The 13,539-nt window shown below is 54.2% G+C and overlaps 1 protein-coding gene across 3 annotated transcripts in view; it reads right to left on the bottom strand.

Annotated features, from left to right (window-relative positions):
* The window catches only part of Atg17 (autophagy-related 17), a 33,946-nt gene that overhangs the window by 15,785 nt on the left and 4,622 nt on the right, over positions 1–13,539 (bottom strand). For all 3 annotated transcript variants that reach the window (XR_003112891.1, XM_025298648.1, XM_011156469.3), the window contains exon 2: positions 8,691–8,899. Coding sequence is in view for 2 of the 3 variants with exons in the window: in XM_025298648.1 (XP_025154433.1) it covers positions 8,691–8,899 (209 nt within the window). In the remaining variant the exon portion in view is untranslated. The remainder of the gene's footprint in view (positions 1–8,690; positions 8,900–13,539) is intronic.

The following is a 13,539-nucleotide window of genomic DNA, read 5'->3' as shown; positions in this document are numbered from 1 at the left end:
AAGAAACGGCGGATTAGATAAACCGGTCGTTGCCGTCAGCGTCGCCAGCGAGGTCCGATTTCGACGGCGTCCTCGGACACGTCAAAACCCTGCGCGATGCCCTACGATGCGCGCCCTCGTATTTCGTTGATGTTCCCTTCTTTTCACCCTTTTCTCGGCGCATCGCGACGCGAACCACCGAGTGAAAGCGGCGCTTGTGTCGTTACCGTATTCCGGCGTATCACAGATTATCTCTGCAGCATTAGTCTTATCTGTTTGGCAGGACGTATCGCCGATATCTAAAGGAGCATCGGCGCTCGCCGGGGCATTTCACGAGGAGGCATTCGGGTCGAGGCTGGATAAACGCCGCTGTCTCCTCTCCGTAGAATGGAGAGCAAAGCGCGCGTATAGCGCCTTCGAGGAAACGAAATATATATTAATGTTGTTCCACTTTCTCGCCGGAGGCGATTGTTCCTACGTTCCCGTATCGCCGGAAGTTCTTCACGCTGCGAACTGTGACACGGTTGCTCGCGCGGGAGACGCGGCTCTCCTCGAGAGAGCAATTTCTTCCGGGGGCGAATCTTCGCCTTCCTTTTTCTCTCTCTCTCTCTCTCTCTCTCCCTCTCCCTCTCTCGCTCTCTCGCTTCCCTTTGTTTGGCGCCGAGTCCCCGTTCCGTCACGCGACACCTTTCGAGCGGAGATCGGCTTCGCCGCCGCGACGGACTCTTTAACGAAGCGAATCCGATGGCTCTCGCGCGCATTCGCGGAATCTCGAAAGAGCGGCCATTTAAGTACGAAACAAAGCCATCGGCGAGGCTCGGCCTCGTTCACACGATAATTGCAGGCTACTCGGCTCTGGCCGAGCGATACATAGAAAATCGCATGGTTGCACCGCTCGCACTCGCGTCCGCGTCCGCGTTCGCATTCGCGCGCGCGCGCGCGCGCGCGCAAGCCGAGTTGCCGAGAATGAAACAACCGGCGAGACCACGGCCGAGTAGACTACCACCACTCTGAGACGGCGCGCGCGCGCGCACACACAAATCGTGAGCGCCGTGGAGAACCGTAAGAAAGCCAATTTTCTCATTCTCTGATCTCCTGCGAGATTCCGTCGATCGAGGCGCTCTTGAACTTTCGCTCGCGCTCCGGCGTGCCGCAAGACACGTATTAACGACCCACCCTATCGTCGAGTTTTTCCCTCATTAATGAGACCACGACGTGTGGTCATTACGAAGAGCGGCAGTCAAGCCGGGTCGTCCCGAGGCGTGATGGCCGCGACGATGAGGCAGTCGCGCGAGTCGCCAGTCGTCTTTTCGCAAGATGTGCATCATCAGCTGATCGCGATCGTCAAGCGCGTACGAGCCGCGCTCAAGTCATAACTCATCTGCAGGTCGGCCGGTAGTTAACCGCGGCTCGAACGCGGGGGAAGCGGGTGCTTATCAAACTATTACAATAATGGGTACACCACAGAGACAACACATCAAAGGACTCGCCGCGTCGCGCTACGTGGAAAGCCGGAGCGGAGCGTAGGCCGCGCGCGCGGCGCGGCGGCGGTCTCTGTCGCAACACCGCGAGAAATAAGAACCACTACAATATAGCGTCGCGCGCGCGCGCACGCACTCACGCACGCACGCACGCACACGCTCGGGCCGTACGCAGAAGTGATTACGACACGCGGTCGTACACATAGAAATAACGAGGTACCCTACTCGCTGCGAGGCAGCACTTATCAAGCGAGCGAGCGAGCGCGCGCGCGCCGAGTCGTTCGCGTCGAGGTAAGTATAGCCGAGCGTCGCCGCGCCGCCACCCGGATCGAGCGGTCGAATTGTGGTCATCGTCGAGAGAGGAGCAAAGTGCATTTTAATTGTATACAGATCGCGGTTACGTCGGTAGAGATGATGTTGGAGCGTTCCGAGCGAAATGCCGGGGGAGAGGGAGAGAGAGAGAGAGAGAGCTTACATCAACGCGCGTAACGCAATCTCTCGTCGGGCGGCGAGGACGCTCGTGGGAGGTGACGAAAATCGCCAAAATGTTGCGACGTCGTGGATTTCGCAATCGCGCGGGAGACACACAGCGCTCATTTCCGTACGATTCCACCGCGGTTCGCGTCGCGCGGAAGGAAATATCGCGGCTGCGAAACAGCCGCGCGGAGCGTGCTGCGCACAAATTCGGGAATTTGAATCCGCCGGCCGACGCGCGCGGAGCGCGACCGACTAAAACTAGAGTTTCCAGGCCGGCTAGAGCCTCGGCTCGGTCGGATGTTAATGGTTTGGTAACGGAGAGCCTTCTGGGTTCAGAAGGAATAATGTCGGGCCTTGTGCATGCATACGCACGCGTGTAATTACATTCGCCAGTGCGGCAGTCTCGCCGGTGCACGTTATCGGTAACAGTTGCGCGCGCTCCTTATGCGGCGGCCGGTCAGCCGCGGAAAATGAGGCGGATTGTAAATTTCAGCGCGGCAGATAGACACGTGCCGCCGCACATGCGCGCGATACCGAAATCCTTGTTCATTTGTCTTTTCTTTTATCTTTCACAGAACACACGGCGCGATTATCTCGCCGATAACGATGCCACGGAGCACTGAGAAATTAATGTCGCGCGCTTGTGTTTAATCGTTCGTGTACGTTCAAATGAGCTACCACGGTACGTCGGTACGATGGTCAGTGTGACTAAGCATGTACGCGCGCTGCATATACACACACACACACACACACGCACACATGGGTCGCGATATCTTCAGTAGGGTGTACAGGCGGCCATACTACTTATGCGCTCGTGCGAGCGAGCGCGCTATCGTGCATATTATTTGCCGCGGTATTATTGTTCTCTCTCGCGATCCCCCGCCGCTCGGTCTCTCGAAACTTTTCACTGGCTCGCTCGCGTAAAAGCGACAACGCGGAAACGCGCGCGTTCCCCGCTGACGGACCGCCAGTTCCCTCGGATACTATACCTCCAAGAACAACAAAATTTCGCCTCCGAGTCTCGCGACGCCCTGCACGCGATTTCTTCGCGACGCTAACGATCGGCCGCGTTGCAGTTCGCCCGGCGTATAATTAGGCGCGCATATGCGCGCGCCGTGCGCGACTCGAGTTGAAGATTATTGCATTGCTACGACCGAAGATCCGATACCGCGGCGAACAATCCGTGTATTCTGCGTGTAACGTTGAATACACGCGCACATACACACACACACACACACAGACACTCTCATGGCATCATACGCAGAATATATCTGAATATCCTCTTTTTGGCGGCGATTGTGCAGCGGGACGGAGAGTGATTCCGGAATTAATCGTCGCGGATACGCAAAAACTCGCAGCTGGATCAACACACACGGGCGTCGAGCGCGCGCTGTAACATTTTACGGTAAACGTTCTAGCGTGTGCCGCGCGGCGCGGCTATACCGTACAACAATACCGTGGCGTGTTTACACTGTGCACCGGGCTTCAAGACAGTTTTGAACACTCGTCCTCGATGCTCGTAGGGAACGCAGTTCCGAGGTAGTTCCACGAGAAGAGCGCGGTTCGACTTGCCTCTCCGGAAAATATATTCGCGAGAGTCAAGCTCTCCCGCTTGACACGTGGCTGCGTTCTGCGTGTGAGAATTGAGTTTAAGTAAAAAAGAAAAGGAAACAAGAAGAGAGAAGCTTCGAGATTCAGTGCACGACGGTTGTTAAAGCAGCGAGTCGAGATAATTCTCGCAAAGCTTTGGAAACTTCGTATGGTTTTTCCGCGGCGCGGCCTTTTCTCCGTTTCACGACTCGCTCGCAACGTTCCCGCCGAGAGAGACGCGGAATGGAAAATCACCCCGTGTGCCAACTTAACGAACCCCTAGCTACGGTATCGACTTTATAATGCACATGCACTTGGCACACGCGCGTGTACAGGCTGAGTCACAGAAAGTGAGTAGGCAATCTCCTGCGAAAATATTGATGACGTTAGCGTACTACGTTCCCATTTTTCTACTCGACGAGAGAAAAATCGCTCGCATACACGCTAATACACGAAATTTCCCTCAATATTGGATTTTCCGGGCGAGGCTGGGAAGAAGATCCGATATCTCTCTATTCCCCCTCCCCTCCACCCCCCTCTCTCTCTCTCACTCTTTCTCTTTCTCATTCTCATTCTAGCTCTCATCGACCGTCCGCGGTCGATATTACCTCCACGAGTTAAATCGTCGAGTGGTTATTAGACAAAAAATAACGACAATATTATTCGACTGCGTAATAAAGAGTAGACACCAGTTTACAATCGCCCCGGTTCTCAATACTTTTCTTTCGTTGCGGGATCCGCAACGGCGCACGGCCTCGAATTTCGTCATGTTGTATTTTCTTGTCCGTTAAGGTGGCGATTAACGTGCGTCGGTGATGGGGCCGCGGCAACACACGACGGTTGCGTCGGCTTTGAATTAAAGTTATCGCCGAGCACGGTTCTGTTTTCGTGTTGGCTCAACGCAAATGATTCTTCATAGAGCGAGATAGCGGTGTAATCTTTGTAACGACGCGATATTACGCGCCGCCGGTGGGGGATTAAGTGTCGTGCGGTTTATTAAAAAGGTGCTTATCGCGTCACGGGAGGATAATTACAATGCGTATATTTTTAGGAATGTATTTATGAACATACCGGGAAAAACACGCGTTCCAATAACGTTGCCGGCGATGGTGGTGACGGCGAGCGCACTCGATAACGTAAAGTGTGATAGCGATAAACGCTGATAGAAGCGCGCCAGTTTTTATCGTTACACCGTTATGACATTTGGCGCTCAGTTTGCCCATATTGGTCATATTTAGAAGTAAACATTATCCGTCTTTGGGCGTAACATGCCGACAGCCGTTGCCGATCTCGCGTATACTTTTGCAGCGTGGAAATTTGAGAGTGATGCGCGCGCGCACGCGACACACACAGAGAGAGAGAGAGAGAGAGAGAGAGAAACACCATCAGGCAATCGTATCGTTGTTCGAGATAAGCTCTGATCAAGACCACAGTCACAGGAGAAGCCACGGAGCACGGATAATGACGAGACGTGCGTCACGGTATCCTCGCGAGATCTACCGGATTCTCGCGATGTCAAAGGTGTCGTATCGCCGCGAAGAGTGGCCATTTCGCACGCGCGTCTCGTGACGCGAACGTGAGACCCAACCGACCGAATCGGAGCCGATTGAAATCAATGGTCGGGAAAAGGCGCCGCGCGGGATGCGCTGGATCCGGGGCTACGCCATAAAATTGAGGCGCCAACGAAGAGACAGCTTCTACGGGCATTTTCACTGGATAATTCAAGGTCTCGGAGAATACGCACACGGACGCGCCGGATGAGAAAAATAAAGAAACCCGTCTCTCTCTCTCTCTCTCTCTCTCTCTCTCTCTCTCTCTCTCTCTCTCTCTGTCGGTATTAGCGTGGGTCGGGAATCGATGATTCGTCGTCGAAAGGAATGGAAAGGAACGCATGAGACATAACGCGTTGCGGTAAATCCAGCGGTAAACAGCCGTACCGGTACTTCCGTCACGTTTCGCGTTTCGCGATCGATGCAGGCACGACCTCTCCTCCCCCCCTCCCCCCCTCTCTCTCTCTCTCTCGTGAAGTCTCTAATCAGCTGACGATTTCAACGTCACGTCGTCAGTGTCTTCGATTCTCGATAAACGCTCCTGTTTCTATTCGCGGTGTCTATCGCCGCGCGAGTCGCGCACGTTCACGGACGCGGTGGTTCGTGGCAGGACGGCCGACTGAGCATTGCCTTATTTCCGGAATACCGACGTATATTTCGGATTCGATTCGATCTTGAGCGAAATCCAGTGCCAACGGGAACCTCTCTCCGCGTGAGAAATGCAAAATGCAGATCGCCGCGCTGTGTCCTCCTCTCCGCGATTTATCGGGAGATTCGTCTCGTGTCTCGCGCGCGATAAATCGTTAAGAATTGAAAGCCGCGTCGGAAGCTCACCACCGGCCTGCCGAATCTCTCGCTTGTAAACAAGCAACGCGAGTGAACATCCACGCGGATCGGCGGGCCGCCTCCGTCTCTCGTACATAATTCCGCGCCGTAATTCAATCGGCTGTTACGTACGACGTCTGCCATAATTCAATAGACGTCTCGTCTCGTCTCCGTTTCTCCAGAGAGAACGAGCAAAAGAGGGCTGCAGAGACGGAAGGAGGGAGGGGGGAAGAGAGAGAGAGAGAGAGAGAGAGAGAGAGAGAGAGAGAGAGAGAGAGAGAGAGAGAGAGAGAGAGAGAGAGAGAGAGAGAGAGAGAGAGAGAGAGGCGAGCTGCATTCGCCGCAGCACGACGACGCGGTAACCGCGGACTCTCGGAGAGAGAACTTCCGGAGCGACTGGAGCGCGCGATCAACGGAATTAAGGCCGCCCTCGCGGCTGTTTTCCCGACGGCTCGACGTCGCGACTTCGGCGAGTATCATCGACTCTATTTTTGCGACTCCCGGAAAAGCGTCACGCCACCCGACGCGGCCTACTTTCGCGTTCGTTCTATGCAACGGGAACTTGACGTGCGCCGCGCGCCGAGTCGCGTCGCGCCGTTCTCGATGTCACGTCGCCGATGCAATTACTCACGCGCGGACCAGAACGAAGATAGAGGCAGGGAGGGATGAACGGAGGATGGGTGGGAGGAAGAGAGAGAGAGAGAGAGAGAGAGAGAGGAAGGGGCAGAGAGAAAGAGAGAGAGAGAGAGACCCAGATGGTTATCCCATGGATAACAGAATCAGGTCGAACGGTTGATCACGAGGCTCGTTAACAGCGCGGATCAAAGTCTCGCGGCGACGGAGAAGCATCTACGAAGGCGAACAGTCGTCGTCGTTGGAGTTTTCGTGATAACCGAGATTCCATCCGAGATAAAGAACGCGCCCATTGTTCTACATTCTAATACCAATTAGCGGTATATAACGAGTAGACAATTAAATCCTCCCCTCCCGTCGCTCTTTCTCTCGTATATCTATCTCGTGTTCACCTTGTGGGAGCGTGGTGTGCTGGACGCGATACGTCGGGCTAAAGAAAAAAAGAAAGGAAAAGAAAAGAAAAGAAAAAAAAAGGAAAGAGGCGAAAAACGTCGGAGGCCCCCGAAGGCCTTAATTAACTGGAATGAATGTAGCACCTTTTGCGCAATTACCGCGCAGCAGCCAGCATAAGGAGCTAAGAAAGCGGCGATTTACCGCGGGAAATGTAAGAACAGCTGTAATCAGCAAAACGTGCATTCGCCAAGTCGCACTCACACCAGCAGCCAGACACATATGCTGCTATTACACGCGGCTTTTTATTCTCGACGGGAGTCCCCCAATGCGAGTCCGGACCGACGCAAATTTACGATTCCGAGCGGATATTATCGACGGCTCTCGCGCGCGCGGTGAGGAAAAGAAGAAATCACCGAGACTCAGATCGCCGTTCACGCGGAGGAAAAGTCGCGATCGCGACCCGGCCCGATCGTCAGATCGTTAGATCGCGCCGGCCGCGCGCGCGCGTATTGGCCTCGCAATGGGTGTGATTTGCGGTCGAATCACGAGCGGACTAGATACGCGGCGCACCGCAAGCGGTATGCGTGTCGCTAAATCATAGCTCGCGCCTCGTGATCGTAGGTGCGTACGTGTGCGATCGCGGGGAACGAGCCGGGGGGACGCGGGAAGGAAGACGGAGGGCAGGAGGAGGAGCGCGCAATAACGAAACGAGTCGCGAAGTACGCGCGATAGGCTAACGGTACAAAACAAAGAAGTGAATAAAAGAAAGTATAAAATAGGACGACACCGTGAGCATACGACCAAGCCCAAGCTGAGCCCAGGAAATTAAGAATAACGGAACGGGAACAGAGGCGCGTTTCTCTGTCTCTTTCTATCCCTCTCTCTCCGTCTCACGAAGGAGCGGAACGAGGGAGGGAGAGAGAGAGAGGTATCGCGTGCAGGCCGTCACCTTATAATCTTCTCTCATTACAACGGAGATATATGTATATAAAAACGAACAGCGCGCCTTGCTGCAGCAAAGGTTATCGAGCCGATTATGCTCTAAGCACAATCCGACGATTGTTTACGGTTTCGACACAAGTCGACAGGTTGATATCACCTCGGCTCGATAAACTGTTCTCTCGTCGACGCGACGTTGCGGAGCGTTCCACGAACTGCCGCGCTCATGAGGATCACAGCACATTGGCCTTTCGACAACGGCTCTCTCCGCGCGTTAACGAGCTCTCTGCATCAACGTCGTCGTTTCAATAGGACGCAACTCGCGAAATCTTCCGTCTAAGCTCGATCGAAATTGATCGCTCCGCATTCGAGGTGATGTCGGAACTAGCTGCCGTGACAGTCGAACGATCCGTACTTCGTTATCTCGCATTGAGCCATGTCGTGGAAAAAACCGGTTGTGTAAATGCACGAGCGACGAGACACCCATATTCATTATCGCCCATTTTCCAACGAGCGATCAATTATCCAAAGGCAATCACCTGCGTCGCCGTTCACACGACATCCTCCTCTCGCAGACTTCCCGCATAGCAACGTACGAATTACCGATATTCCAACCAACGGAAAACTGCTGCGAGTTCTCGGACAGCGAGGGACGAGCAGTGCGTCTCATCGGACGTTATCGTGGAACTCTTATTGAATCGCTCTTCATCATCTGTGCAGACCTCGCTCGTCTACGGGCGAGCGAGCGACGCTCCCGCGCATCAAATCCAACGCGCTTAATCTCGCGCACGATAAGCGGAGAAAAAGGCTCGCCAGAACTCACCAGAACCGTAATCTATACTCGGCATGGGTGGAAGGGGGCTCTCAATGGCGCTCTTGCTGAACAGATAGATCGGATTCGTGTCGGTCCCGGCCGAGTACGAGCACACGCGCGCGTTCGGTTCCAGACTCTCGCCTCCGCTCATCAGCAATACCTGCTGCGCCGCTGCCACCCCGCATTCCCTCTCGATCGCCTCCTTCAGTTGGGCGACACTGCAACACAAAAAAGTGCATTTCGCATGAGAGGCTGATTGGCGATAAAAACGACGTCGACCGACGCGACATGTGTGTGTGTGTGTGTAACTAATCATTAGTCAATCATTAATTTTCGCTTGGCTTGACACGTCGCGTTCGTAGTAAGGTCTACCAAGCAAGACAGAGAAAATGGCGAATGACTGGATACCGTCCGAAACGTTCACCCGCTAACCTCCGCGGGAAAGAGAAGCGCTCGCCATGATCCGTCACGCGGTGAGTCTCTTCCGCTTGAGTAAATCAAGGGCGATATCGCGCCTTTAGGCAAGAAAGAAGCAGCAGAGAAGAGCTCGGCTCGATGGCGGTTAGGCGATACGACCTGGTTTCCGTAAGGAGTTCATACCGCGTAATTACCGGATGACGCGTTTCCACCGGCGGATGCACAACGCGGCGGAGAGATAACGGGGGGGGGAGAGGGGGGGGAAGAGCGCATTAATCGAGGGCGCATTAAGATATTGCTCGTATCGCGCACGTTTCAACGCCCGATAGACTCACGATCGGCGAGTAACATCACGCTACCATGAGATAAGTGCAAGCCGACACGGTATTGCATAAGGAGAATCACCGGGGGAGCGCTGCTATTCGGTGCTCTGATGTAACACGTGCACTCGCGGGGGATTATTGTTAATTTCTCAAACAGAGTCTCGAGTCCCGCCGATCGGTTTTATTTCAAAACACCGACGCGGCGTGTGTGTGTGTGTGTGTGTGTGTGTGTGTGTGTGTGTGTGTGTGTACGGAAAATCTGAACGCGAGTAATCAAACTGCTGCCACTCCATCAAGCGAATGCAAGTCGAGTGCACCGATGTGCGAGAGTAGTTGAGAGGTTGGTGCAAACAGAGAGGAAAAAAAAAACAAGAGAGAAGGATCGGATGAAGACTGACGTGATTACATACACACAGAGAGTGCACGCGCTCTTGCGTAATCGTACACAACGCGCGGATTTTGCGATATCTTGATATCCTTTCTTCGTGCCGACCGACCGTTCATTCGCGATCGCTCTCGACGCGCTCGCTCGCGGCCGGAGATCCGCGCGCTTTTTCCGCTTTACGAGGCTTTAGGGAAGTTTCAGCCTCGTGCGAACACGGCTGCCGTAAATGGCGCGCTTAAAAGGAATCGTAACGGCACGCCTGGCGGCATCGTTAACAGCCCCCCCCCCCTCTCTCTCTCTCTCTCTCTCTCTCGAGCGCAAGGTTAACCGACGCGGTTAAGGAGAGCTCTTTGTTTGAAGCGAGATGCACGGTGCATTAATTACTGAGAGAACGACGATTACGCCGTCACCAAGCGGATGAAACCGCCGCGCGCGCGCGCGCTATCCGGCCGGTGCAGCGCGACACAGGCTCACGATCACATGCAGCTGTCCTCGCCTCGAGGTGAGTAGCATTTCCGAATAAGAGTATTCGCGGAGAAACACTGACGTCACCCCTCGTTCCGGGCTCGTCGACTCTTTTTTTGTCCTCCGCTCGCGAGAGCCGAGAGAGCGTGTAAAGCCAAGCGTGTCATTAGCGAGCGATTGAACGTCGAGATTACGGATACTCGGAGATCGAGCTTACGCGGCGGTCGAAGGAAAGCGTTTCGCGCCGCTGGCTGCGGGAAACGTCGCGCGCGCGTCGCGCACGTCACGCGAAATATCATCAGTCATTCGCGCTGGTAATGGTGGTGGTGGTGGTGGTGGTGGTGGTCACGTTACAGCTGACTACAGCACACGCTCAGCTGTGCAAGTTGTAGCGCGTCGCGTCGCATCGCATCGCGAGACTGCATGTCGTCGGTGCTCGCGCGCGCGCGCGCGTGCGTCACGGCTCAGCTCGTATTTCACGCGTGCACACGACGACGACGACGACGACGACGACGACGACGACGACGACGAGTCCACCGAAGCGCTCGCGGTTTCGCTCAAAGGTATCGGACGTGCCCGCTCGCGGCTCTGCGTCTCTACGCTGCGCGTTTCCAAGGGTCGGCTGTTACTTAGCCGGCCGTTGCGACGGCCGGGCGAGGACTTATTAGTGCGTAAAATTAGCGCGTCAGTAATCGGCGTCGGGAGATGCGACGAACAGGACGGGATGATCTTGGCTCGCGCGGTAGGTCGACCGCACGAACGAGGATATGCGAGGACCGCGGCACTGATAACAGGCGGCATAACAGGCAGTTTTACGACGGTCTCTCGCGCGCACGCGCGATGTGTCTAACGCCGAAGCGTGTTAACGCCGGCCGGGATGTGCGAGTGTGCTGCTTGTTGTTGCATCGATTTGAGCTCGATCGTAAGGAGCTGTCAACGCGCGCTTGGCACGCGCGATTTCTGCCGGCTAATGCGCAGATACTCCTTATCGCGCGCGCGCGCGTGTGTGTGTGTGTGTGTGTGTGTGTGACAGAACGCAAGGTAAAACGCAGAGAAATAATATATACGCAGCCACGGCGCGACGGCGTCCGCCGCCGCTTAACGTCGCCCTGAGACTTCATTAACGCGACGGAATCCCGCGCATTTAATCGTTACACGCTGCAATTAGGCCAACGCGTATTTACACGTTCCACGCTTAACCGCGCAGCCGCGATTACTAAGCAGGCGCGGATAATAAAAGCAAATCGGGCCGGAGCGCCCTCGCAAATTGACACAGATCGTTAATTGCTGCGGCGAACGAGGCCGACGACCGCCTCTATCGCCACTCGCTATCTTAATCCGCAAATATCGATGCGAGTCGAGAGAAAGAGAGAGAGAGAGAGAGAGAGAGAGAGAGAGAGAGAGAGAAGAGAGAGAGAGAGAGAGAGAGAGAGAGAGAGGAGGAATGAGGGCTTTTGATAGGCTGAACTCGCACTATCCATCTAGGCAGACAGAACAGGCGCCATGCTCCGTCGAAATATTCTCCGATACTCTTCCATCGGAATCCTTACCGTCACACATCCTGATTATTTTTATTAAAAAAAAAATTTGACGAAACCTACCGTCTGAATGCCTATTGCACATGTGATCGCGATGCGAAAGCAAAATGCATTTAGAAACAAGTGGAAAAACGTCCCCGACGGGCACGCCTGTCGTATCAGCAAATTTTCCTCCAGTGACTTGTGGTCGTTTCCGTCTGGGAAAAATGATCTTGAAATTGAGCAGACCGCGACTTGGCTCCGATAAGAGTCGCCGGGATTGCACTGTGCCGCAACTGCAGAATCTCTCCTCCGTCCGTCTTCAAACACTGTCGACTATTTTTTGCTTAATTGACCCTTTGACGTCACGGCGCTCCAATACGACGGAGGAACCTCGCGAGGCGGGGAGCGGCACCGTCGGTCCCTTAGAATCGCTGCGCATTAAAAGCTCGCTCGAGGCTCGACGACGCAGCGCGATTCGGCACGCGTGCTACTATCCCGATATTCACTGCCAGTACTGAAAATCTATAGTTCACACGTCTCGTATATTCTAGAGTTTCAGCACTGACAATGAATATCGGAACGCAGTTGTAGAGAGCGGCGCGGTGCGCCGCAGGCTAGACGATATATTTCCAATGCGCGCGTGTCAGTCGCGCGTGCGACCGCGTGATCTTTGAAAATGCGCGCTTAACATGTCTGCCGGCGGGGTGGCGGTGTTTTGTCAACAGCGTCGTTTATCGTACGCCGATGCGCACAAATTGCAATTCCTTCCGCGGCACGTACAAACATTAATCGGTGACAACCGAAGGTTCGAAAACAGAGGGGACGGAGTGAGAGAGAGAGAGAGAGAGAGAGAGAGAGAGAGAGAGAGAGAGAGAGAGAGAGAGAGAGAGAGAGAGAGAGAGCAGGAAGAAAGAGAATACGCGAAGTAGCCTCGTCATCGCGATTTTATTGTCGATATCAGTCGAGCATTGATATCAATGACAGATGGTACTGGCGAAATCGATAATTTTGTACGCCGAGTGAAATGGGATTTAGCCGCGCAGCTGCGCAAGACGCGGGACAGTTTCTCGGAAACTATGTCGATGGCTGGGAGGATAATTTGCAACGTGTAGCGTTCATTATTTTTAATACCAAACTCGCCACACGTTGATAACGAGGGAGACCTGGATGAGTTGTTGGTTTGAAGTTTTTTCTTCGCTTTTGCCGTAGACAGTGGGATTTTCGCGCTAGATACACGCTCGATATGTGTCTCACAAGTTGAGACTTAAATATTTACACAGACAGAAAAATTGATGTTATGTGCTCCGGGACGAACTTTCCTCCACCAGCGTGAACGTTGCCTCGTAACGAGAATGTCGGAGGTGATCGCCGTTCACCGCAAATTCCCAATTATTGCACACGCCGGTCTAATTAAGCGTCGGATTAAAATTTCACCTAACAGTAAAAAGAGCTCGAGACGGGTTTCAAAACGACTCTACTTCTTCGGACGCGGTTCTTTCGAAATGCAGCCGACGACGGTCGGCACGGGAGCGCACAATCTCTGTGAATTAAGCAAACGATTCATTGAACCGTCGGCTGCGTTCCAAACGCACGAAAGGAAAAGCAGAGTGCCGAGGCTCGAGTCGAAATTGACGGAGAAGCTCGCTCTCTCTCCCCCCCCTCTCTCTCTCTCTCTCTCACACGGTCCCCTTCTCGTCGATCAAACGAGCCGATCTCTATATATATCTACACGTTCTCGTAACTAAGGG

This window comes from Harpegnathos saltator, unplaced genomic scaffold, assembly GCF_003227715.2.
Source record: "Harpegnathos saltator strain DR-91 unplaced genomic scaffold, Hsal_v8.6 scaffold1, whole genome shotgun sequence".
Taxonomy (NCBI): Eukaryota; Metazoa; Arthropoda; class Insecta; order Hymenoptera; family Formicidae; genus Harpegnathos; species Harpegnathos saltator.
This window is presented reverse-complemented; position numbering and strand designations above follow the sequence as displayed.